At 44.9% G+C, this 27,114-nt stretch overlaps 1 protein-coding gene across 2 annotated transcripts in view; it reads right to left on the bottom strand.

Annotated features, from left to right (window-relative positions):
• Positions 1–2,872: 2,872 nt before the first annotated feature.
• Positions 2,873–27,114, bottom strand: part of Nim1k (NIM1 serine/threonine protein kinase) — a 48,499-nt gene continuing 24,257 nt past the window's right edge. For both annotated transcript variants that reach the window (XM_034523670.2, XM_076916181.1), the window contains exons 2-4: positions 18,148–19,126; positions 5,354–5,622; positions 2,873–3,744 (exon numbers count right to left, since the gene is read on the bottom strand). In XM_034523670.2, coding sequence (XP_034379561.1) covers positions 2,995–3,744; positions 5,354–5,622; positions 18,148–18,439 — 1,311 coding nt within the window. In that variant the 5' untranslated portion in view covers positions 18,440–19,126 and the 3' untranslated portion in view covers positions 2,873–2,994. The remainder of the gene's footprint in view (positions 3,745–5,353; positions 5,623–18,147; positions 19,127–27,114) is intronic.

The following is a 27,114-nucleotide window of genomic DNA, read 5'->3' as shown; positions in this document are numbered from 1 at the left end:
GAGGAAGACAAAGCATTGGATTCCATAGTTAACTGATCATTATGAGGGACCCAGGATAAAGACTGAGTCTGGTCAGCTTTTACTACCTACTTATGAAACCTGGGAAATAACATGATAGCCCCAAGTCAGTCAACCACCAATTAAAGGCATACTGAAAGTCAGAGAGTCTTTAAAACAAGGTGTCAGCAAAACCTCATCTCTTGCTACAGAGAGGAACTATGCTGAGGCCTTAAGAGTTTATCTGAAGGTTAGAGAATGAGTTCCCACCCTTTTTTAAATGAGAGTTAGGGCTTGACCAGAAGAGAGAGAGTGAAACCTTCAAGTGAAGTTAGCACAGTGGGCAAGGGTGGAAAGGTTGCAAAACACTTCTTCTGGTGGGAAGGACAGCTTGTCAAAAAGCTGCCAGGGCATCCAAGACATGGCCAGTGTAATTTGGCCTTCAGATTCCTGCTCTGGTGTTTCCACTGTTCTCCAAACCAAGAGCTAAAGTGAAGTCTCAACACAGCCCAAGTGGAGACACACACACACCCCTGTCTGTGGAAATAGTAGACACTGAAGGAATTGCAGAAGCTGGTTAATAAATTTGGTCAATCTGGACAAAAGTGCAAGTGGATCTTAAGTGTGTCAGAAAAGGTGGAGCGGAGATTGTAAGACTGGCTGTGGGAGAGTTTATCATGAGACCCTTAACGGGGCATCTAAGCAGGCCTTGGGATACTACTAGGTGGCTGTGTGGTTTGGACTGCAGCTGTGACAAACATTACATGAGGTGGCCCCGGTAGAACCACCCTAGCACAGAATTGACATGCTTAGTTACTCAGGAGATATAAATGTTTGGATTCATTATGCAAGACTGAAGAGACATTCCAAGGATAGTGCCTTCATTCACTAGGGCCATCTCAAATGCACTGGATGACAAGCATACAGAACCACAACGCTGTGAACTGGGTGTTACCAGAGTATTAGCATCATCAACTCACATGAGCACAACAGCAATTCATCCTCATTGGAATCGATACCTACTCAGGCCATGGCTGTGCATTTCCTGTCCACAGTGTGTCCTCCCAACAGTCAGCCTAGAATAACTGATTCTTTGTCACTGTACCTCATAACATCGTGTCGAAATCCCCTTGCATTAGCATAGACCTCGATGCTGCGAGCAACTAGTACAGATAGAACAGGAATGGCCTAAGGCACCAGATGTATTAGTAACCTGCAGGGTTGGTATGCTGTTCATTGCTGGTATGCGCCAGCAATCAGCATGCACGCTGCAACAATGGCGGATATGTTTCTTGGTGTTTAAGTTCACAGGTGTAGGGACCAGAAGCTGGAAGTAAGATAGACTCATTGCACAATCGGTGACTTGAAGGTTTTGTAATTCCTTCCAACCACCTAGGCTGAAGTAGATGAGCAGTTTGGGTTTCCAGGAGGCAAGGGGGATGTTTCCACTAGGAACCCCAATAAGAATTCTCGTTAGTCTAAGACTAACATGGCTGTGTAGGCTGCCCATGCCAGTGGGCAAACGGGGTAGGAATGAAGATACAGCAGATACTGATGAAGATAATTGACCCTGAGTATAATAAGGAGCTAAAAAAAAGGTCTCAGGAACCCAAGAGATGCTGGTGTATTACTCTTGGAACGTGTGATGATAGTGAGCAGTGACAGCAATTACAGTCTACCAAGGATAAGGCAATTGACTAGGATCCTTACGTGATGACAGTTTGGGCCACGCTACTCAGTGGAAACCCTTTAAAATGCTGGTCTAAGGTAAGGAAAAGTTAGGGTAGCTGATGGAAGGAAGTCCAGTTACAGCCTCCGGACCAGCTACAGTCATGACTGTAGCTCAGCCTCAAAGCCTGGCCCCTAACTAACAGCATCAGCACCACCTGCAAAGTTGTTTAAACTGTACCCGCTCTTGCCCATCCATGGATTCACTGGATCTCAAGACCTGTACATGGAACCTCCTGGTCTGGTAAAACAAATGTAATGCTGGTGGCTAGAACTTACAGTTTATTGTTACAGCTCTGATAACCTGCTGTGCTGAGTCCTTCCGGGTCTCCACCCCTCTCCAAGAAGTATATTTAACAGAGGGATTTAAATGGAGCAGGGGGTCCGGATAGACTCTTAGCTTCTGTGCACTGCTTCCGGTCCTCCATGCCATATTGCTTCCTCTAGTCACTGATGCTGTAACCATTTCCACGCAAATTTGAAAGGTCCGTGCAGGGTCCTATTTGGCAGTACACTGCCCCAAGCCAGCGACCTTTTCCTTCTTGCTCTAAGGCTTTGTTTTGATACAAAGCCTTGAGAAATACAGAGAAGCCACTTGGTACTCACCCAGCATTATCTGGAAATGCAGAAGGCAGGGTGACAGAGGCTCTGTTGTAGGGATCACTTCCCAAATACACTATGTGAAAGCTGATTGTCGTTGGCACTCTTTGGAGGAATCTGTTTTCTGACCTTGGGTGTTGGGCATGATATTTACTTTCTCTAGCTCCACTGTTGCTGCTCCGTCCTCCCTCCCAGCATACTGCCATCACTCAAAGTGGCCAGCCTTAAAGATCTAATCCAACAGTAGCAAGCCTCTAACATCAGATAACCCTGTGGGGAAGTCGAATGGCACCCCCTCCCCCACTATTTGCCGTCTTCCTTTCAAAACCAAAAATAGTTGCTAGCAAGGGTCGACATTGTGTATTAGAATATTCTACACACAAGGGGACTGACTGGTTCAGCTGCTTCTTCAGTGCTTTAACAATGCCTGGCACATAGCCCTAAACCCATGTATTTCTCCATTAAGTAGATAAAGGCTGAAATGTGACAGAAAGATAAAAAACTGCAAGACATGCCAGCCTCTAGGCTAAGAGACTTTGTAGGGGGATCGTATGCATATCTCAAATTTATTTAAAAATTACAAAAAAAATGTTTCCATTCAAATAGTGTATGAGAAAAGTTAAAAGCAGAAACTGTGCTCATGGTTAGCTCCCAGCTGCCAAATATAATTTATAAAATCGAACAAAATTTAGATGTGTGTCTTATGCCTCTGTAGACACGGGACCCTTTCTTCAGGTCCCTTTCCTTATGTTCTGGAAGTACCATTATTGGCACACTTTCCAATGCTTTTCTTCTTTGTACTCGATGTAAAATGATTCTATAGACCCCCGTGATAGAGCTTCGAGCGTCTCTCCCTTGGTTATTCCGGATATGTTCGTCTGTAATCCCCAAGTGTTCTAAAGTGCTTTTCACCTCGTTTTCTTCTTCTTTGAGAGTGCCGGTTTCTGACAAATGCTTAGGATCCAGCTGGAAAGGTTCCAAAGGGGTGGGGTACGGCACCCCTCGCATCCATTCGTTGCTCATGATGTAGTTGATCCCATACCTCTCTGTGGGCGTGGGCTGAAGGACTCCTCGGATGAGCCGGTGGCAAGGCTCTGACACATGCTGGGGTATGGTGTAGGCACCCTCAAGGATGCTCTTCTTGAGTTTGGCCACGGTTTCTGCTCGAAATGGCATCGTGCCAGTCACCATGAAGTACAAAAGGACACCCAAGGCCCAGATATCCACATAAACGCCAACGTAGTGCTCGTCTCGGAAGAGTTCTGGTGCAGCATAGGGCGGAGACCCACAGAAAGTGTTCAGCATCTCGCCTTTTTTACTTATGGTGCTGAATCCAAAATCTCCCACCTTCACACAAGTGCTACTGGTATAAAAGACGTTTTCTGCTTTCAGATCTCTGTGAATAATTTGGTTTTCATGCTGTGAAGAAACACGGGAGAAGGGTCACTTTTGAGATGAATGACAAAGTCGAAAATGTGTCTGTTTCTCTACAAACAGAGAGGCAAGTGAGAATGGACAACCTTAGAAATTCAATAGAAAACAAGTTAAATCATATTAGTAAACTCTGCCATAACCTTTAACCCAGTGTGATGCTTGCACCCCCACAAATAGACTGGAAGTTTGGGTCTTCTATGGGGTTGAAGACTGGAATTTGTGCCACACAGACTCTGGACTTCATGCCAGAGGAAAAAAAGACCCAGATCTTATGCAACTGCACAATTTTGAAATGCAATCAAATAATAAGCCTTGCTTTTTGAGGTCTTATCTGATTTTTCTGAGTGTCCCCTTGACTGAGAACAAGAGTAGGAAGTCTTAGGGCCTGTTCCCATCACCTGGCTATACGCCTTTGGGTGGGCTCACGTAATTTAGCAGAAAAGAAGAGGTTGAGTTTGAAAGGTTTCTTGCAACAGAGTCTGCAATATGTCTCGAGTACGTGTCCCTTCCTGCCCTTACGTCCTAAACTCAGGCAATAGTCTGGAGAACTTTGACCGATTTAGTTTTAAAGGCTTGGGTAAAGGCTTAATGCCATTTGTCCTAATGAACCCTTGGGGTTCAAAACGCAGGCTTCGTAAGCTAGTACTGGTCAACTCTACATTCAGTTCTGTGAGGTGTAACGTGAATGAGACTTCTGCATTAACTGAGATGCTGGCATTTGTTTCCTACGGCTGCTGTGGGAACTGCATAAGACACTGTGTGGGTGGTGCTCAGCGTGGTCCTTTGCACAAGACTGCAGTTCAGCCTTTCTCTTTTCAGAGACCAGAGTGTAGGGAGAAATGGCAGGCCACAGGGCTTCTGCAGACCCACAGCTGTGCTCCCTGCTGGAGACTCTGCTGCTGCTTCTCCTTGCTCTCTGGCTGTTAGACCCACAAGTCAAGTTCCTTTCGTGTGTCCAGCCCTAGTGTGGCTTGTCCTAGCGAGCGCACAAAAGACTGGATCTTGGAAGAGTTAGGCAGTGTGCTTCGCAAAAGCCAGCTTTATATAAAGAAATAACCGGGGAACTAAAGAATGACTTGACTGAGCGTTAATATGTGGGGTACAGAGGAAGTAAGAGCTGGGGTGGCCACTGAAGACAACAAAGTTTGGTATCAACAGGCCTGAGACTGAAGCAAATCCCAGAGAGGGAGAGGGAAACTGGGGTGGCCATGGACTGTGGATGGGGCTAAAATATAAGTCATGGGATGAGGGATAAAGGTATCTGGTACAGGAAAGAAGAGCCAAGGAGCAATGACAAGCCGTCTAAGAGGTGCAATATGAGTCTGGAGAAATGAGTGTGGCCAACAAGAGAAGGATGCTCATCTGGCTTCTTTGGGTGGCTTCTATCCATTTCTGGAGAAGCTGCAGGCCTGCTGTGTACCTAGATCCTGGATGCTGCTTTGGAGGCAGGGACCATGGTCGCAACCAGACTTCTGACACTGAGTGACAGAAGGGGCTGTGCTATTGGAGAGCCAACACTCTCTTTGATGATGATGTGAAAATGAGCCACGGCCCCACATTTCCCAAAGCAGGCGGAGTGGGAGCACCTGCTTACCATGTGCTTCACTGCGGACACGATCTGGGAGAAGATGAGCTTGCTTTCCGGTTCAGAAAGCTTCCCCTCCGTGCTGATTTTCCCAAAGAGCTCTCCACCCCCTGCATACTCCATCACAAGGTGGAGCTTGGACAGGGTCTCCACGACTTCGTAAAGACGGATGATGTTGGGATGGTGCAACTTTTCCATGCTGGAAATCTCTCTGGATAACAGCCTTTGGGTTTTCTGGTCTAACTTGGTTTTGTCCAGAATCTTAATGGCCACCTTTTCTGGAAAGAAAGAGGAGATAAAGGCTTTTTGTTGTTGTTGATTTGTTTTGTTTTAATGGGAAAGTAAGTATAAAGCGGGAATGGTCCTGGGTGTTCTCCTTCATTCTATTAGACATAGGTTCAGAGGTTCCCAAATCAATGGAAATGAAAAATAATCTTCAAGTCCACTATCAATATCTACACACAGGTCTGGACAGCAACTCCTGCCTTCCAAAGGAGATTTCACTTGGAATCTTCACTGGGCTAAACTCCTTTGCTTTGCCTAGAGAGCACTCCTGGTCAGAACTTGCTTGTCTGCGTCTCTTCAGTGTCAATGTCTGTGGTTCCTGTCCAGCTTCCCCTCTAACTTCCCCCTTTAGTCTGGTGTTCTTGAGACAACAAAAATAGGTGGGACCATTTCTTTATCCATTGTTGTCCCAATCATTCTGTCCCCAGTTCAACCCTTGCAGTCCTGCAAGTCTAGCCTTATAATTAACCTATCCCAGGAGGTCTCCCATGATACCACTTGAGACCATCACGACACCCAGACACTGGGTGTTCAGAGCACACAATCTCAGCTCACTAGCTTATACATATTCCCTTCATTCTCACCCTACCTACAGGGACTGTGTTTTATTTTACACTACCTATATGCCTGGCATATAAAGTCCAGGAGGACATAGGCACACTCTGTTTATGTTGTATTGGTGAAGGCTTGAAGAAATAGGCCCATCATTGTGTAGCGGGAGGGAGGACTGTACTGCTGGAGGGAGGACTGCCTGGTGCAATAGTTCTGGACAGGAGTTTGGTATAATGTGTTGAAATCTTAATGATGAATTACATCCTTTAATACAGCCATTTCACTTTTTGCAATTAATCTTAAAGGTACGACCTGATATGTACAAGGGTGCACGTGTTACAGAGAACAGCAAGAAGCCAGCAAAAGATGGTTAAAGTGTGGGTCATCTTTGTTTATAATGATGCCCCAAAATGATGTTAATCTGCACTGATCTCTACTTACATTAAATATATAGGACGTAAGAAAAATACAAATATTCACTTGTATAGAAAAATATGATGAGACATTTCATTAACATGTCTCTACTTTTTGTTTTGTTTTGTTTTTTTTTTTTTTGGTTTTTCGAGACAGGGTTTCTCTGTGTAGCTCTGGCTGTCCTGGAACTCACTCAGTAGACCAGGCTGGCCTCGAACTCAGAAATCCGCCTGCCTCTGCCTCAATATGTCTCTACTTTTAAAAAAGAAAGAAAAAAGGAAGAAAGGAAGAAATAAAGGAAGGAAGGAAGGAAGGAAGGAAGGAAGGAAGGAAGGAAGGAAGGAAGGAAGGGTGGGTCTCCTGCATTCCAGGATGGCCTTGAAGTCACTACATAGTCAAAGATAACCTTGAATTTCTTATCCTCTTACCTTCATCTCCCAAGTGTTAAGATTGCAGGCGTATGCTAACACCTACTTTTTGCAGGACTGAGATTTAAGGTGGAGTTTGTATGCTGTCTGAACACTCAGCCTACTCTCCCAACCCCAGAACTTATCTCCTATTGGAGAATCACAGATAGTTTATCTATACATTTTGTATTGATTACTATTATTTGTAATTTTTCCTATGTAACGAAAATGGTTATCATTAAAAATAAATGAGTCTTGAGCTCATAATAAAACAACATTTTTTTTATTGTTAAGATTTGGCCACGCCAGGCAGTGGTGGCGCACGCCTTTAATCCCAGCACTTTGGAGGAAAGGCAGGTAGATTTCTGAGTTCGAGGCCAGCCTGGTCTACAGAGTGAGTTCCAGGGCAGCCAAGACTACACAGAAAAACCCTGTCTCGAAAAACAAAAAAAAAAAAAAATTTGGCCAGACTATCCAGAAAGAGGTTAGCAGACAAGTTAGAAGACACAAAGACACAATGACAGACTGGCTGTTTGACCTACTTGCAACATACCTGCTTCAGAAAACTTTGGAACTTTGGTCCAGTGTTATTGGCATGAAATAGATGCCGCTTACTCAAAGCACAAGTGTTATTATAGTGTGTTAAAGGTAAATTCAGCTTTCTGAGATGGACAGCGGTAGTAATGTCTAATGTGTGGGGTGCTTCTTCTGTTGGAAGCAATATTAAGCAGCAAAGAGGCAAACCATAAATAATTAAGTCCCAGTTTTGCTATCTCACCAGGCGATCTGTCCAGCAAATGGGCTTCCTCGCCCATCTTCTGGACATCCTTCTTTCTTGGTCACAACTTTTCTACCTTTCAGTGATTCGTGCCAAGTGCCTCATGCTGTTTCCCTGAACCAACATTTTGTAACAGTCTATTGGATGAGTCGTTAACGCAAGAGCTAACACGCTACCCTTCAGATTCAGTCTCTACAGAAGACTTTCCGTCTTTCTCTCCCTCTGTGTCTCAGTACCAATCTCTGTAGGCTCTTTACCTCCACGCACTCTGAGTGTCCAACAACAGGAGGTGATAGGGACCTCAGTCTCCCTTCGACAGAAGCCCCCTGTTGCCCTCCAGGCAAAACACAGATCCCATGTGAGTTAGCATGAAATGACACTGGACTAGTGTAGGGAAGGGTAAGTGCTGTGGGGGTGAGTACCTCTTTAGATTGCTCTTGGGTGCCTTGATTCATCATCTCACATTAAAGCACATGGGCTCTGCACTTTGCCTCACAACACAAATGTAGAATGAAGTAAGTCATTATTAAAGCCAGGTGTGGTGGGACATATTTACTCCCAGCACTTGGAAGTCTGAGCCAGGCAGATCTCTGTGAGTTCAAGGCTAGCCTGATCTACATAGAGAGTTCCAGGATAGACAGGACTACATAGAGAGAGCCTGTCTCAAAAATAAATGGATAAATACAATTTTAAATAATTTAACCCCTGTTATTCCAAATTGTTGCTCACTGGTAGAAACATCTGTCTCCCGAAGGAACTCAAGTCTTCGAATGTACCCTTGTATTCACAGACGGTGCCATGTCCAAGTCACAGGACAACCTTAAATGTCATTTCTTAGGCTCCTTTCACCTTCTCTCGTTGTACCTTTGCCACGTAGGCTAGGCCAGCTGGATCTTCCTTCCGAGGACCTTCAAATCTCTGCCTTTCACCTCTCACCCCAGTCATTTACACAGGCACTTGGATGGCTGGTGTTTTGTGTGGGTTCTGGGAATCTGAATTCAGTTGCTCACCCAGAAGAGGCAAATGCTTTACCAGATGAGCCAGGTCCCCATGCCCCATCTCCTCTTTAAACACATATTCAGAGAGTACATACTATGCATTAAGCATGGAGAAGACAAGCACTACTCTTACGACCCAGTGAGAGAGAAGGACTTTGCAAACAGCCCTTAGGATATGTATGGTTAATATTAGGAGCAGGTCAGAATAAAAAATGGCATGGCCCCTCTGAGTGAGAGGCTAGGAGGTGAGGGAGAAGACCAGGGGATGGTGCATGTGTTGGCCTACAGGAGATGCAACGTTTGTGCTAGAAAGGCTGAGGGGACCCCCTCTGTGATAGAGATGGAGAGTGATGAATAGTGATCCCCAAATTATCCAGGAGGACTAGTAGGGTGAGGTAACTCACAGTCTCAGAGCCTGTTTTAGGGAAGACGGCCTTGGGAAACCCAAGGCTTCATACAGTGTGTCATGACCCTGATTCTATCTGTAGAAAGAGTGGTCTGACTTCAGTGTAGGAAGAGCAGAGGAGCAGCTGGCTCCTCTTGGTGCTGGGAGATTTGGGAGAAACTGCTCTTTCTCCATATCTGATACAAACTCTGGCATGGGCTGGGCAGTGCTGTCACAAGCCTTTAATTCCAGAACTTGGGTGGGCGGGGCAGAGATAGGCAGATTGCTGTAAGTTCAAGGCCAACCTGGGCTACAGAGTAAGTTCCAGGACAGCCAGGGCTATACATAGAAAGCCTGTCTTGAAAAGCCAAACCAAACCAAACCAACAAAGAAAAACCTCTAACTCGGGTCCCTCCTAGTGGTTAGCACATCCTTTCAACCCAGATTTACAAGCTGGGGTGTCTTTAGATGTCTCTAGACAGATGGTGGTAAGGGGAAACAGTGAGTCACCGAGGCAGCAGGGCTGCAGGGTCCTCAGGTGTCCCTGAAATAGAAGGGTGGCCGTTGCTACTCATCTCCAAATAAGGATTGCTATTTCCATCACGGATCTGATGCTGTTGGATGTCACTGCTTTTTAGTTTTCAAGAGAAGCCAGAAATCTACACATTTATGGAAAGGCTTCAGATTATTAAGTAGCCATAACTAATACCTCTAAAATTTATTTCTCCTGTATCATCTTTTCCCCCTTTAAAGGAGTTATTACTCTCTTAAAAGCCAATGAGCTTTCTTTACAAAGGTTTATCCATGAGTTAGTCCCTAGTGCCATCCTCCTGGGGACGACGGCACAGAGAGCCTTTCATCTGCCAGCTCTTCATCACCATTCCTGTGCTGCCAGGAGACGTTAGGATGCTGACTTAATTCACTATTTGCCTAATGTTTAATATTTATAATAAAGATGAGGGAAACTAAAAGTTATAACATGATACAGTATCTGATGCCAAGGAAGCTCTGAACTAAAGCCCTGTGATGGTTTGAATGAGAATGGCTCCCATAGGCTTGTATCTGAATGTTTGTTTGGTCTCCAGTTGGTACAACCATTTGGGAAAGATTAGGAGTCGTGTTTTTGTTGGAGGTGTGTTACTGGAGGGGTGAGCTATAAGGTTTCAAAAGCCCAGGCCATTCCCAGTTAGCTCTCTCTTGCCTCATGTTTATGGATAGGGATATAAGCTCTTAGCTAATGCTCCAGCACCATGCCTGCCTGCCTGCAGCCATGCTCCCAGACATGATGGTCACGGACTCATTCCCTCAAACTGTAAGCTCCAATAAACTCTTCCAGAAGTCATCTTAGTCATGGAGCAGCGCCACAGCAACTGAAAAGTGACTAAGACAAAACCTGAGGGTTTCCCCTGAGTCTTTGATTTTTTGCTAAGCCTCAAATCTTTCCTTCTCAACCATCGCCCCCCAGGAACCTTCATGTCACTGTTTCAAACCTTTACTAGCATTTTGTTCCTTCTCATGCAAGGTACTATTTTCTGTTAAGTCATTACTTCTGAAAACATAGTCAACTCCATGTATCCCACTCACTTTCCTTCGCTGGTCTTGCCTATCCAAGGGCCCAGAGATTTTAAATATTCTTGTTTGAATTTCTACTTTAAATTTTGATGTGTGTATGGTATTGTACATGTATGTATGTTCACTCTCATGCATGGGCATGGATGCTGTGTGTGTGTGTTGGGGGGGGTGTTGGAGGACAGATTGGGTTGAGTCAAGTGTCTTCCTCAATCTGTCTCTATTTTGTTGAGGTATCGTCTCTCTTGCTAAACCAAGCTCACAATTTCAGCTCGTCTAACTAGCCCCCTTGCTCTGTGGATTTCTGTCTTTGCCTCTTGACATTACAGACCTGGCTTGTATGTGAGTCCTGAATATCTGATCTGGTCCTCACACTTGCAATGCAAACACTTTATCCACTGAACCACCACACCAGCCTGGTTTTTCAACCGCATCCTTCCTCTCCATCCTGGTTGCCATTCCCTTAGTCTCAGTGTGCATCGTTGTTCATTCGTCTGGATCATTGCACTGCTCACAGAAGTTGCACCCTATCAATCACTACTTCACAGTCTTCAGTGGTGCTCTGAGTCCTGAATGACAGAACTCAGTCTTTGTGGGCCGGCCAATGCTTACATCATCATCGTCCACGCTCTTCCCTGACACTTGCAGGTGTCCCTCCCCAGCTCTGTTGAACCACCTTATACTTCCCGTATGGTTTCCCACCTGCAGGTACTTTACAGGTCTTTTTTCCCATTGTGTCCTGTGATACAGATCTCAGGACCCACTGCAGGCCTTTCTAGATTCTCTGCCTTGGCCCAGTCAGCCCACTCTCGTAGCCTGCCTCTGGGACAACACGTATTAACTGTTTCCAGTTAGTCTCCTCTGAACAGCTATTATTACCCACGAGACAAGAGATGCACCATTTCTGTAGACTGCGGAACAAAGCATGCACTCAGGAGACATTTAGTATATGTTGTTTGTTTGTTTGTCTTTAATGGTAATTGGGGAAATGGTTCAGTTGGTTAAGCACTTGCTGTGGACACTTGAGGACCTGAGTTTGTATCCCCAGCACTCAAGTGAAAGCTATAAGCACTTGTGCTACAGGGAGGGGAGACAGGTGAACCCTCCTGGGCTTATTGGGAAGCCAGTCTCGCCAAAACAGTGAGCTCCAAGTCTATTGACAGAATGAACAATGTAAACAAAATTAACGTGGGCTCTTATGATCAGCAAGAATTGGGTTCATGATTTGTAAAAGAAAAAAGAGGAGATGAAGTTAGCAAAGGGATGGAGGGTTTGAAGAGAACAGGAGGAGGAATCAATGTATTTATGGATACAATCAATAAATTGTATTCATGTATGAAATTGTCAAAGAACATTTTAAAATGCTCTTAAAGGTGAAGAGAGAGAAAGGAAGAGATTCCAGTGTCAACCTCCAGCCCCAGCACAAAAGTACAGGTTAGTGCACCACACACACACACACACACACACACACACACACACGCACATGACACACACAAATAAAGATAAACGAGTAGATTAATGAGTAAACACACTGAAGGAGAAAAAGTAAAGCCGAGGGAAAGAGGAAAGAAGAGGTCATGAAGGACCGTGACCAAGAAAGGCTCAAGCACCTGCTGTTTCTTTTATCTTTGTTGCCAACAACAGATGGGACATGAAACATTCAGAAGCTCCGGGCATCATTGCTTTTGAGAAATTTCTAATCAGCCTAAAAGGGGACTCATGATGGCTCTTAGCCTAACATATCTCCCTCCAGATCCCAAGGGAAGCTACACTGTCAGCTATGAAAATAAACCTTCAGAAGAGAGGTCATTTTCTTTCTGGAGACCCAGAGCAGCTGGTGTCTTTATTGTTGTTATCGTTACTGTTATTACTTTATCCTTAGTCACTGTCCCGGGAACTTACAGAGCATTGAAATGCTCTGTTTTCTCTTACCCAGGTGGTGCGTGTTTCCTAGAAAACCTCAGGACAATTCTGGCAAAGCTGGCTTTGTACAGGGGCCACATCTTTGCAAACAACTATTCATTTCCCGGGCCTCTTTTGCACGTGCCATCCCATAACCAGAGGTGACACTGTACCTTTGATAACAGAGTTAGGCTGTGGTGATCGGGCACAAGAAGGGAATGTAAGCCTCACAAAGCACCACCTGCACACCAGGGAATTGTTCTCTGCAACCGAGGCAGATGGGTGTGAAGTTAACTTTATAGTGTATCAGGCAGGAAGCCATGCAATTCATATAAACACTGATTATCATTTTTTTTCTCAACTAACAGCCTGTCTACCAAATGTCTACACCATTGTCTCATGGGTTTCTCACTGCTTAGCTGGTTATTCTATAGGTGGTAGATACACTTGCCAACCATGGTACCTTCTTTATTCTCCTTAGAGATACTTTGGCCTATAGTTCTGCTGAGAAAGGAATGGGCATATGGCCCTAAGGACTGTAGCAGCCTTCACTCCAAGGAAGCCATCACAGCTGGCCAGTGAGTAAACATATTTTCTTTTCAGAATTGGCACTGAAATAGACTGGGACTAGTGGAACGAGGGCGGGCAATATAAGGAAGGTTGTAGAACTTGAGCTAGCCACCCCAGTTCCTGGCCAAGATGCACCATGGATCATAAACATTAAATGTCATTCTGTTTAAAGAGGTAGAGAGATATTTATCATGACGACAAATACCATGATGCTAGTGATAGAATGTTATCATGGGAAGGCCATGGAATCCCAGGAAGATTTCGAATCCCGTGAGTGACAAGGCTGAGATTCTGCTGCAGGTTCTCACACCTTTTTTCTGTTTGAGCGAGTTTGAACAGATCTATGTTCTTAGAACTGCATGATAAATGACGCAGGCCTGAAGGATCCACACTGCTTTGAAAGAAGTCTAATGTTATCATTTAGTGAATATGTCCCATGTGCTCTGTCTAGTGCATGGTATGTAGCATTTTTTTTTTCTGGTTAGTTTGTTGTTGTTGTTGTTAACTTTACACAGGCTAGAGTCTTCTGGGAAGAGAGAACCTCAGGTGAGATCAACTGTGACAATGCCCCCATCATATTGGCCTGTGGGCAAGCATTTTCTTAATTAATGGTTGATGTAGGAAGGCTGAGGCCACCGTACACATACTGTGAGTGGGACTACCCTCGGGCAGATAATCCTGGGTTGTATAAGAAAGCAGACTGAGCAAGCTATGGAGAGCAGGCCAGTAAGCAGCACCCTTCTGTGGCCTCTGCTTCAGGTATCCTGCCTTGAATTCCTGCCTTGGCTTCCATCAGTGATGATCTTTGACTGGGATGTGAAAACCAAACAAAACCTTCTTCCCCAAGTTGCTTTTGGTCAGAATGATCTTTTTTTTTTTTTTAGAATTATTTATTATGTTTTATGTATATGAGTACACTGTGGCTGTCTTCAGACAGACCAGAAGAGAGCATCAGACCCTATTACAGATGGTTGTGAGCCACCACGTGGTTGCTGGGAATTGAACTCAGGACCTCTGGAAGAGCAGTCAGTGCTCTTAACCACTGAGCCATCTCTCCAGCCCCTGGTCAGAATGTTTTATCACAACAATAGAAAGCAGACTATAATAATATTATATATTTTTAAATCTGCTCTACACAACAATATCCTATGCAACTAATGCAAGCTAATCCTCGTCTCACTTTACACATTGGGAAAACACACAGAACAGAGACAGGGCTTTTTTTTTTTTATAGCCTCACATATAGGAAAACAAAGAATCACAATTCCACACAATTCTAACTAACTCCAAAGTCCGTGTGTCCCTCAGGATTGCCCTGCCTTTCCCCGTGTGAGTCATGATAACTCTTTTCTCCTGGACATTGTCTGACGGGAGAAGGACAGACAGGAAGTCAGCTGTAAGAAGACTCCATGCTGCTTTGGTGAGATTTGGTTACTGTTACAGTTTGGCTATGACACATCCCCCAAGGTCCATGTACTAGAGACTTGGTCCTTGGTCCATGATGCTTCTTGGAGGTGGCAGAAGCTTAAGAGGTGGGGCCTACTGGATGATGTTAGGCATTAAGGGTGTCCTCTTGAAGGGGACGCTGGGACCCTGGTCTCTCAACATGTCTCCCCTTTTTGCTTCTAGGCTACATTTGAGGAGCAGCTTCATCCAGTATAGCTCCCACTGAGCTGTAATGCCTCACCACAGGACCAAAGGCAATGGGGTCAAATAAACATGAACCGAAACTTCTTAAAGTTAAAACGAAATAAACCTTTCCTGCCTCAAAGCTTTATTATCTCAGGCATTCTGTCATAGTACCGCGAAGCTGACTGACATGGTTACAGACTTGTATCATTCCTGACTGTTTCCTGTTTCTTCCACAAAATCACTTATTGGGAGTATTATGAAAGTGGAGAGAGTATCCAGAGTCTAAAAGCACCGCCAGTAGCAGCTAACTTCAGCTAGCTCGTCAGAGTCATGGTAGGAGACACATGCCTCTTCAACACTATCCCAGAATTCCGAGGAAGCCCTGTGAAGTAAGATGGAAACCCAGTCGCATACCCAGCTTTGTTGCAATGTGGGACCAGCCAGTTCTGGACCTTTGTTTCCTCATCTATAAGGCCAAAGAGACTGGATAACATCACAGTTTCCTAATATGAAGCCCTTAAGATTCACAAGGCACAAAATAATTGTCATGCACAGGCAAGCCTTAAGTAGCCTTCAACCACATAAAATGTTATTACAGAATTAAAAACGTTATTCTAGCCAATTCTCCTAATCAATGCAAAAAGAAAGTTTTGTATTGGTCGTTTTACTCAATTACTTTTGGTTAGCTCGTAATTTCTCCCTAAAACTTTAAAATCTGTTCACATTTATTTTACCATTATATTATTACATCCAGATTTTTACCATTACCTTCCGCACACCTGATGTTTTTTCCCATTATTGTAACATGAATTTCCTTTTAAAATAAGTCGATTTAAATACAAAATAAACTTGTGGGTCTTTTTGAGAGCCACTGTTTATTGAGTAGCTACTATAGACCCTAAACTTCACACATGTTATCTAACAGATTTAAGAATCATGGTCTGTAATTTATTAACAATACGACAGAAAACAAAGCAGTTTGCATGAAGTCAGATGCCTACTTGAGTTTGTGAAACCAGTCTTCCTGATCCTCTAGTCAAAGCTCTGCCTACAATGTGTACTCGTCCCCATCCCCCATTTCCTCTGCCAAGTTCTAATACCTGAGTTATACTCACATGCAACCAAACAGAGCTGGCCACATCAGGGAACTTGCTCAGCCTTCACCTTTATAGCTTTCAGGCTTCTGTAGCACGGGTGTGGCCTGTCACCTTCTCTCTGGGTGTGGCTTTATCCAGAGTCTCATCTACTCTCCCTAACCATAACGTCTGTCTCAACTTCTGGCCCCTCACCTCCTTGTCTTTTTCTTTCATTCTGCTCTAGATGAAAAGTCACATCCGTTGGGTTAGTTCTGCTTTACTGGTCTAGATGTAGTTTAAAGCCAGGCAGTGGTGCTCCCGTGCTTTGGAGGCAGAGGCAGGAGGATCTCTGAGTTGGATCAAAAAGCACCAAAACCAAGCTGGCTCAAATCACTGGCTGCTCTTCCAGAGGTCCCAGGTTTCTTTCCCAGCACCAACGTGGCAGCTATCGACCATCTGTAACTGCAGTTCCAAGGAACCCAACACTCTTTTCTGGCCTCTGTGAAGCTCAGGAGTACACTGACATACATGTAAGTAAATACTGATACATGTAAAATAAAAATAATATTTTTTTTTTCAAGACAGGGTTTCTTTATGTAGTCCTGGCAGAACTGGAACTCTCTCTGTAGACCAGGCTTGTCTCAAACTCAAGAGATCTTGCCTGCTTTTGGCTACCCAGTGCTGGAATTAAAGGAATGTACCACCATTCCTCTCTAAAAATAAATCTTTTAAAAAACTAAAATAAGAAAGAGTCTGGGTGTTCACAAAGAAAATGAGTATATTTAAAACCACTCCAGGGCTGAGGTGTAGCTCAGTGGTAGAGGGTTCAGTTACAATGTACTTGACCCTGGGTTTGGTTCTCAGCACCACATGTGCACACATACAAGCCACTCTGCACATATGAGCTCATATAAACATGAAATGCTAACTATTAGACCTGGTGGCCCGGGCCTGTAATCCCATGGACTTAGGAGACCAGGGCCAGCTCATGGTATATCTGGGCTACAGAATGAGTTCAATACTGGCTTTGCTATGTAAGGAGACTCTGACTCAACAGAAGAAAATGGTGACATTAGCAATCCTAACAAGTCTGGGAATGAGAATTCTCTGGAGCATCACAAATAACAGTGGAGTTGGAAATCACAGGCCATAGGGAGTACAGGTTTATATGAGGAATGAAATTCTGTTGAAAAGGAGGCTTCAGTTTTTCTTGGATTGCACAAAGGCAAGATAGATGTACCTGAAAAATCTCATCAAAAACTAGCATTGATTGATCATTTACTCATTCTTTCTGACACCCAAAGAAGCAAGCACTGTTCCTGGGTGTATTTTGCCAATGCAAACTGTGACACTGGGAGAGAGGGACTTTAATTTAACAGAGATGACTAAGGTAGCTGAGATGCAAAAGTGTGAACCCAGACACTCAGGAGGCTTCAGAGTGGGGTGGAAGATTTGATGCTCCAATGACTTCTGAGTGTATGTACCAATGTACACACGAGTTAGGGGTGTGCACACGTATGGTGCTTTTGATTTGGCTGTGCTGGGGATTGAACTCAGGATCTTGCAAATACTGGACAAGTCCCATACCACTGTGCTATTAGGCCTGTAGCTTTTCCTGCAGAGGTAAAACAGATGAAAAGGTCACGGGACTAGGGTTGAGCTAACCAGAAATCGAAAGATATCTCTGATAGAAGAAAAGCAGGACCTTGGGCAGTGGTAACAGGTGAAGGAGACAACATCAGGAAGGGTCTCTCAGGAGCTTCAGGTGGTGGTTTCGGCATGCCGACTGGCCAATTCCTAGCTTTAACTGAGCTGGGCTAACTCTGGGAAAGGGTCCAATTAGGGTAAGCTAGCAAAAGCACCCTGTGCTCTCTCTCCACACCATTACTCCCTTAGGCGAAATCGGTGAGCACTGTTGATCCAGTCCCAGGGCAGCCAGTAGCTGCCAAGTGTGAAGTGAAGATTCAAGCGTCACTGGGAACATCTACAAAGAACACTAAGGCAGAAAAGGCCCTGAGACTAAGCCCTCCGTGTCCCAAAAGAACAGGACTAGTCTGTCTGGTTGGTTAGGGGGAACCTACCATTTACAGACCTAGTGGTCTAGGTCTTCTGTAACATTCCAGGCCATTGTTTATGACACACCAGTACAAACCGAAGCTACAAACACGGCCTTAAGTAGCCTTCTAACCCCACCCTCAATACCTCACAGGTAATCTTTGGGAAGTCCCATCCTACCTTTGGTTAGGGAGTGAATCCCCAGCTTGACCTGGGAAAAGTTTCCGCTTCCGATCTCCCCTCGAATTCGATAGAAGCCTATGCGTTTCCCCAGCGTGACCTCCCTCACCACCTTCTCATCTTGACACATGTCCTGAGTCAGTTTCTCGAAGGGTGTCAGCTGGCGCGGCTGGTCCTCCTCACTGTCCTTGCCACACTCGGTCTGACAGCTGCTTTCCACGCTGTCCCTCCGGTCCCAACTGTCACAGTGTGTGTTCACCAGGCCGCCTCCATTCACAAACACTGCAGTCATCGTCTATGCAGGCTCATGGCTCCATCTCAGCCCAGAGCCACTGTCAGGGCAGCTTGCAGGACAGGCAGGGGTGGCAAGTGAGGCGAACTTGAGTTGAGGTCTCCAGGAGCACAGTGTCCATGAGATTGGGGAGAGCTGAGCAAAAAGTCCTTGTGGAGACCCAGTGACAAGATAGAGCCCACACAGCCCAGCGGGGCCTCACTCCAGGCCCTTCCCGCTTTCCCTCACCTCAGATTTCCAAGCTCTAGCTGTACAACCAGATGCACATTCAGTTACCATAATTCCTCCCGAGGTGGAGCCCCGATGCTCTGTGGTAGAAGGCTGCGACAGAGGACAAAGTGAGGACAAAGGCTCCACTCTATTAATTCCCTGTGTAACCAGACAGTCTTGAGCTCCAGAGTGTAAAAGCCCCTTGGTGACCCCCGAGTCCCTGCAGTGGGGGCTCATCGCTGACCTTCATTTCGTTTTTGTTTTTGATTTTTTTCCCCCTTGCTTTCAAGTCGAAAGACCCGGGGGAGTTAAGAATCTGGACTCCAGAAAGGAAGAGTCTTGTAAATCAGCCTTTGGTCACACAGGCAGTCAGAGAAGGATTAAGTCTCCACAAAGTCACTTTAGCCGGCCTTTATTTAGATGAGCCTTCTTCTAAGCCCTGAGCTGTCCTGAACATTTGGCAGATGACAGCTCCTCCTAAGGACAGAGAGTAAAGTAATTATTAGCCCATTCTAATGTAATGCACAGGAGAATGTGACACTGTTTTATGAATACTTTTATAAAAGAACTCTACAAATGCCATATTAATAGTCGATGCTAAATTACATATTATTGAACAAAAAGAAAAGTTAACATGTATCCATGCCCACAGTACACGTTTTAGGAACGCATTTATAGGTCCATGTATCCTTCAAGCAAGGCAATTGTATTACTTGGAGTTTAGGACAAGATTTGTATTGTATTAGCTTAGTTCAAAAATATTTTTTTTTTAAAGATGCAACAGCGATAATGACAAAGGTTATCAATTTTCAAACTGCCTTGCGTTTTTGTGGATGTGTTTTATCTCCTTTAATGCCTTTGTATTCCAGGACAGCTCCTCCTTCACTACTTGCTTTCATTGTTTCTGCGTCTCAAAGGACAAAGAAACCTCTCCACTACGCTTATTCTTTCTTTATATTTTTGAATGGGCTGTCAGCCTCCAAGCCTAGCCTCTTATTGGGAGACAGAGATGGAGGGCACATGGGCTACAGCATGCACAGTGATGATGCGAAGTGGTGTGGACACAGGCCTGTAGACTCTCCAGGTCTCTACCCTCTATGCTGTCAATTGTCACAAGTTCATGGAGTCCTTTGAGATGTTAACAAAACACCACCAAGTGCCTTCTCTCTGAATCCCCTTGGTGGCCATTTGAATATTTTCTGAACCATCATTTCTCTATGAGGGTGGAAAGCACATTCCATCCCCACTTCCCCTCTCAGAGCATGGAATGCCAGCTCTGTGTGTTGAGCATTCGCTAAATGTATATTGAACTTGAACATTTTTCAAACTAAAAATTTGGCAAACAAACAAACAACCCAAAAATCCAACCTAACAGATTGCCTTAGAAATACAGATTTCCAGTCTGTTTGAAAATATTGTATTCTTGTTATGAATAGGACTGCCTTATGGTTGTTATAGGTTAAGTATGCAGTTGCTATAGGAATGGTTAGGACACCCATGCCCAGCACTCTTCCTCTTTCTGGATATGAGGATATGAAGGTGTAAGAACATAGGGTTAAAAGGGGCCACATAGCAGTCACTGACATACCTCTAAGGTAGAATGATTTAGTTGTTTTTAAAAAAAGTTAAGGCTGTTGAGTATCCAAAGATAGGAAAGGGAGGCTGGAGTCATTTGTTCCAACCTAAGACAGGCACGGTTTCTGTAAGTTTTCCCAACCTTCCCTTTTGAAAAAAAATTTAAAAGGGGGGACCTGTGGGGAGCCAACCGAGGTGGCTATCATCCTTGCAGCCATCTTGAGCCATATACCCTGGCAAGAGACTTGATTACATCAGCCTACAACAGCTGAGCACACTTTGATAACATATTGCTTTAGATATCCAGGATTTTCCCTTGGGTGTGTGAGACTTAAAGGTGTGTGACTTAAGGGCGTGACTTAGAGATCAGATTTAGAGACAAGGCCTAAGGGCATGATTTAAAGGCATGACTTAGAGGCGTGGCTTAAAAGTGAGACATATAAAAGGCAAGAGGCAGACAGAAGAGTTCAGTACAACTTGGAACTAGGAATTAGGTTAGAGAGTACAACTTAGAGTACAACTTGGAGTAGGAATTAGGCACTTGAGTCTTGGCACTTGGAGGAAGACCTTGGAATGAGACATTAGGCACTTAGCACTTGGAAGAAGAAACTTGGAACTTGGAAGCACTAGGGACTAGGAACTAGGGACTAGGAACTCAAGACTTGGGACTTGGAGAGAAGAAGAGAGACTGAAGAATAAACAGGATTGAATCACACTCTATCTGGTCTCCATTCTTCAAGTCTGTCCTCACTCTCTCTCTCTCTTGCTGAACCCCAACCAGAGGACCTGAGCAGTTTGCGGCAGTGCAGGCTCTAACAGTTTAGCCCCCAAGGCTTTGGCAGTGCGGGTCCAACATTGACAGAATGGTCCGAGACATTTTGTCCCCCAAGCATGGGGAAGCTCGGGCCGCAACATAAGGCAACAGTTCCTTTATTGGATTGGGGAAATTTAAGACATTAATTAGTAATTATCCTGGGCTCACAGGCTCCTTTGAGACGATAACAAAGTCTATGACCAGGAAAAAGCACAGTCACACAATTCGAATCCAATGTTAGAGACTTCACAGGCACTCAGAATCCTATCTCTGTATGTCTGGCTAAGGGAAGGTCAAGTGACACTAGGCACCATCAGATTTGCAACACGGAGCTCCAGGGAGACAGGAGTAATGTTAATTATAACTCTGAAAGAAACTTTAGCTTAACCTATGCAAAAGAGAGGGCTAGCTGGGGTGTGGTGAGTCACAGTTCGGCAGGCACTATGAAGAACCTTGGCTGTGCCCTCTTGGACTGCCACCTCATCCAGCTGCCCTTGACAGTGGCCTATTTTACCAGAGCTAAATAAATAACGAAGGTGTGCTTTGTTCTGTCTGCACCCCAGGGTTCTTTACAGTGCCTGGCACTCATTTAGTAAGTTTGTTGAAGAAGAAATGAACTAAGCGCCAAGTTATCCAATGTTAGACTTTGGTACGATTTAGCAGAGGTAATTTTTTTTTTTAAATTTATACACTAATAACAGTAGCCCAACATTTACTTTTAATTATCTCCAGTGCTTTCTTTCCAAAGCCTGGGCTATGCTGTACCAGCTGCTAGGACTCTGGACCCCACCCACCAGTGTAGATGGAAATCTTAGCTGCAGTTCTTTCACCCAATCAGGAAGTGTTGCAGGACTCCTTATAAATTCATCTTCTTGTCTTTGTTCATTCCAAGGGCTCCACTCTTCCCAAGCCCTCAGGACTCCAGGCCCCTGCTTCTCTCAGCCCCTACACAATTGCTGGCCATGCCTTTACTCATTCTCTGTTTTCTGGGCTCCGCAAAGCTCTCGGTTTGGACTCTGTGTCTTGAGCTCCACTCGGGCCCTAAAAATTACAACAGAATTTTAACACCACTAACCTAACTAACATTTGGAGCCTCCTAGGAACAGCACTCCACACGGAGGAGAGGTCAGATGTGACTGCAGACGGTGGTCAAGCTGAATAGTGTTCTCGGAGTTGTATACCCTCAAGTTAGAGTTCTTGTGATGTGGTCTTGAACGGATTCTCTAAATAGCCAGGAAAACTGTTACTCTTCTTACTTAACTTAGATAAAGAAGCTTTCTACAACTTTACAAGAATGAGGTTTGTATTGAAGATGAACTGAAACTTGATGATGCTAATAACCCAATGGGGGAGGGGGGGACTGAACCTTTGCTATTTCAAAATAAATGATGTAAATAAATATAAACAAACACATAAAACATGGGGTGCATATCACAATGGTTAGGTTGAAGGTTGCAGAGCCCAAGTCATGGGAACTACTTGAGTGTGAAAGAGAGCAAGAACCAAGCCTTTGTTTTTCCAAAGCTAGGCTGGAATGTCCTCTGGCCTCCTATGGCAGCATAGGACATAGAGAAAACACTAGGTAAAAAGGTTGTTTATGCAATCCTTTCATCTTCCCATACTTGCAGTTTCTCAAAAGGAGGGGAGCAACCATTTATACCTCCAGGCAGGGGATTTTCTTTGGTTGGACTAGCTCAGGAGAAAATAGCATCCCAAAAGCTACATTTGGAGATTGTGAAATGCAAAAGCTCTCTGACTGCCTGCTGCACAATCCTTGGATGCCAGTGACACACACACACACACACACACACACACACACACACACACATACATACACACACACACAAACAGAGAGAGGGGGGAGAAAAAGGGGGAGAGGAAGAGAGAGAGAGAGACTGAGACAGAAAGAGATAGGGACAGAGACAGAGAGAGTTCCTGTTAAAAGAAAATTTTATGGGTCCCATGAATTATAGATTCTTTTTCCCTAGCCTGAGTAGCTAAAGTTGCCCCTCTGGTTTGCCAACCAGAGGCCAGTTAATCCGTAAACAAAGAATGTAGAGTTACAGGACAGTGGGCTACCGAGGCATCCCAGGAATGAAGATAAGAGATAAACATCTGCCTGCAGGAACTGCTCCCCGCCCCCATGGACCGGTTTGGCCAGATGTTCAAAAATTGGAAAACAACCAATCGTGTGCACCCGCGCGAAAGTTTCTCCTTTTCCCCACCCCGAGCTTATATAAACCCTAAACCCTGGAGCCACGAGGTCGATGCCCCTGTCTCCCACATTGAGACACGTGTCGGCCCGGAACGTTCCGCCATTAAACTACCTCGTGTTCTTGCAGCAAGTTGGTCTTCCGTGTGTCCTTTGGGTGCGCGCCATCCTGTGACTCGAGTGGGGTCCCCTTTGGGGGCTTCCCGAGCCTTACACTGTCAACTCTTAGTGTCTTCCTACTGGAGTAAATGGCCATCCAAGGCTCACCAAAGGAAGGGCTCCAAAATGGAAGAAACCGTACCCACCCAAATCACCACAACAGCCAAAATGGACTTGAAGGACATAGAATAAGAAAGAAGCAGAAAACATCCATAAAACCAAACCAACACACACCACCACCACCACCACCACCATCCAAACCAACACACACACCACCACCACCACCACCACCATCCAAACCAACACACACACCACCACCACCACCATCCAAACCAACACACACACCACCACCACCACCACCATCCAAACCAACACACACACACCACCACCACCATCACCATCCAAACCAACACACACACCACCACCACCACCATCCAAACCAACACACACACCACCACCACCACCATCCAAACCAACACACACACCACCACCACCACCATCCAAACCAACACACACACCACCACCACCACCACCACCACCATCCAAACCAACACACACACCACCACCACCACCACCATCCAAACCAACACACACACCACCACCACCACCACCACCATCCAAACCAACACACACACCACCACCACCACCACCATCCAAACCAACACACACACCACCACCACCACCACCACCATCCAAACCAACACACACACCACCACCACCACCACCACCATCCAAACCAACACACACACCACCACCACCACCACCAAGAACAACACCAAAATACACTCAGCAAAAAGAGCTCTTTGGGGAATTAAACTATTTATTTGAGGATTTTTTTTTTTTTTTTTTAATCTAGAAGAGATGAACAATAGAGTAGAAAAGAGAAGACTCTGGATAATCAGAAGTCCCAACATCTGGTTATCAGAATTTCCAGTCACACTGTTCCAGTCTCAACAGTGACAAACATACATCTCTGATCACAGTTGAACTGCCAATAAATTTTGGACTTTTCTAAAATATTTATGAATGAGGAGAGGCTCCACACACTTTCAAGCTCCACTTGAATGAAAATATGAATGAAAGAATGCATACGAATGGTAAGTCTGCATAGCTGTAAATGTCCATAGGTGAATATATATTAATTTTGCAAAGTTTTCTTCCCCCCACCCACCCCACCGGGAGACTTATATGGGGTCTCTGTCAACAGAATTTAAAGAACTGCTACCAATAGTAATATCCTGACTGCCTTTTTACTAGTATCCCCAGATATCAAACTAGATCATGTTGAAAATTAGACCGAATAATGGAGTTAAGACATGATTAATTTCGGACTAAGTCTCCCATTTTTCAGATGCAGGTAGTTTCCGCTGTTGTTCTTGCCTTTTGCCCCTTTGATTTGGGCCAGTTTTTATGGACACTAATAAGAGCTTAGAAACTCAACCACACAAATATATGGAGTCAGTCATCACAGATCAAAGTATCCAAGGAGGAGGCAGAATGCCCCTTAATTATTAGCTTACTGCTGCCACACAGCTATGCATTAAGTAAGATGAAAGAAAACAGAGCTTCCTTGGTAATTTAGTTTCTTGACTTGCAACCCGCTGTGAAAATAATATCAAAGGAAACCATCTTGCCTTTGTTCTCTTTGTCTCCATTTCAAAACTTCTGGGCAAAGCTTTCAGACAATCCCTTCCTTGGTTGGCAGGGCCAGGCTTGCTTAGAGGAAAATCTGGGCGTTTTATTATTTATTTATTTATTTATTTATTTATTTATTTATTTATTTATTTTCTATATGTGGCAAAGAGATTGGGTGATAATCAGACTGTGGTTGTAAACCTTCTCAGACACATTACACCCTCACCGGGATCGTTAACAAATACAGTCCATTTGGAAGTTTATGTCAGCATTTAGAAATCATTTGCACCATCCTTACTTTTGGCCTTAGCTCCTATTTCCCAACATATGTACTCAGATGCCCATGGGGGAGCAATGAGGAGGTTCTGAAGCAAATGCAAAATCAAGGTAAACTGTTTCTGCACGAGTGCAGTGCTGCCACTCTGTAACACCGCTGTTTCTTGAGTTGGTATCACAGGATGCTTCGCTCTGTTGCTCATCCCAGGTCTTCCGGGATCCACCCATCCTTAAAATCCATGGCTAGCCCGATCATTCTGCTGGGCCTACATCAGCTCTTTTCCATATTGAGTTCTGCCACAGTAGAGAGTTACATGACTTTCGAGATCACAGACTGAAATGTCTGTGAGGGTGGTACAGGAAGGACTTCTATCTAGATGACCCTTCTAGAGGCCCGTGCCCAGCACGCTAAGGCAGCCCTTGCTCCCTTCCAGCTGGGTAGCCAGGCTGAAATCCAAGTGTATGTTGGTCAAGTCTTGTAATCCCCCAGAGAAACTGTGAATTGCCGAGTTTTTTGATGAACTCTCTAAATCTTTAAATGTTGGATTAAATATTTTTAGAACATGAGTGAATGAAACTAAACTGTTGGACCAGTTTTGTGTGTGTGTGTGTGTGTGTGTGTGTGTGTGTGTGATTCAACAGGGCATTGTCTGATGTAAGATGTCTAGCATGTTAAAGCCACAATTATTCTATTCTTTGATGGAGCAAAATTTAGTGACTATTTAAAAATCATATTGTATAGGCACTAGAAAGATGAATCAGTGGGTAAAGTGCTTCTTATACGAGCATGAGGACATGAATTTGGACTACCAGTCTCTGGGCAAAAGCTGGATGCAGTCCTGAGCATCCATATCCATAGATATGCCCCTAGTGTTGGGGATGCAGAGAAACAGAGACCCTATGGGCCTACTGGTCAGCCAGTCTAACCAAAACAGAAAGCTCCAAGTTTAGTGAGAGACATTGTCTTGGAAAAACATGAGATGGAGAGAGCTAGAGGAAGACCTCTTACCTCAGCCTCTGACCCCTCACCTCAGCCTCTGACCCCTCACCTCAGTCTCTGACCCCTCACCTCAACCTCTGACCCCTCACCTCAGCCTCTCACTCCTCACCTCAGTCTCTGACCCCTCACCTCAACCTCTGACCCCTCACCTCAGCCTCTCACTCCTCACCTCAGTCTCTGACCCCTCACCTCAGCCTCTGACATTTCACCTCAGCCTCTGACCCCTCACCTCAACCTCTGACCCCTCACCTCAGCCTCTCACTCCTCACCTCAGTCTCTGACCCCTCACCTCAGCCTCTGACATTTCACCTCAGCCTCTGACATTTCACCTCAGCCTCTGACATTTCACCTCAGCCTCTGACCCCTCACCTCAGTCTCTGACATTTCACCTCAGCCTCTGACCTCTCACCTCAGCCTCTGACCCCTCACCTCAGCCTCTGACCTCTCACCTCAGCCTCTGAAACATCCCCCAAGAATGGATACCCTGACAACACTGTGAAATGAGCACTCTTCAATCCCCTCCCATGGATTAAACAAATAAAATCTAAGGGCAACTGAAGTTAACAAAGTTGCCTTTGAGTTTTCAACTGTTGGCTTCTTGAAGGTTGAGAACTGGGTGTCTAGGTCGCCTATCAACCACGAGTCGCAAACAAACAAGAATAGAAGAGGCCATGATCCAATAGAAGTATTTCAGGCTCCTGGATGCTGAATCTAAATTTTAATTCCATCTCCAAACATAAACCCTCCTGGCACCTTTACAAGAGAGTGCTTGCCTTCAGACAAACGGGGGATGA

Source organism: Arvicanthis niloticus, chromosome 19, assembly GCF_011762505.2.
Source record: "Arvicanthis niloticus isolate mArvNil1 chromosome 19, mArvNil1.pat.X, whole genome shotgun sequence".
Lineage (NCBI taxonomy): Eukaryota > Metazoa > Chordata > Mammalia > Rodentia > Muridae > Arvicanthis > Arvicanthis niloticus.
Note: the sequence above shows the minus strand (reverse complement) of the source record. Positions and strands in the feature narration are given on the sequence as shown.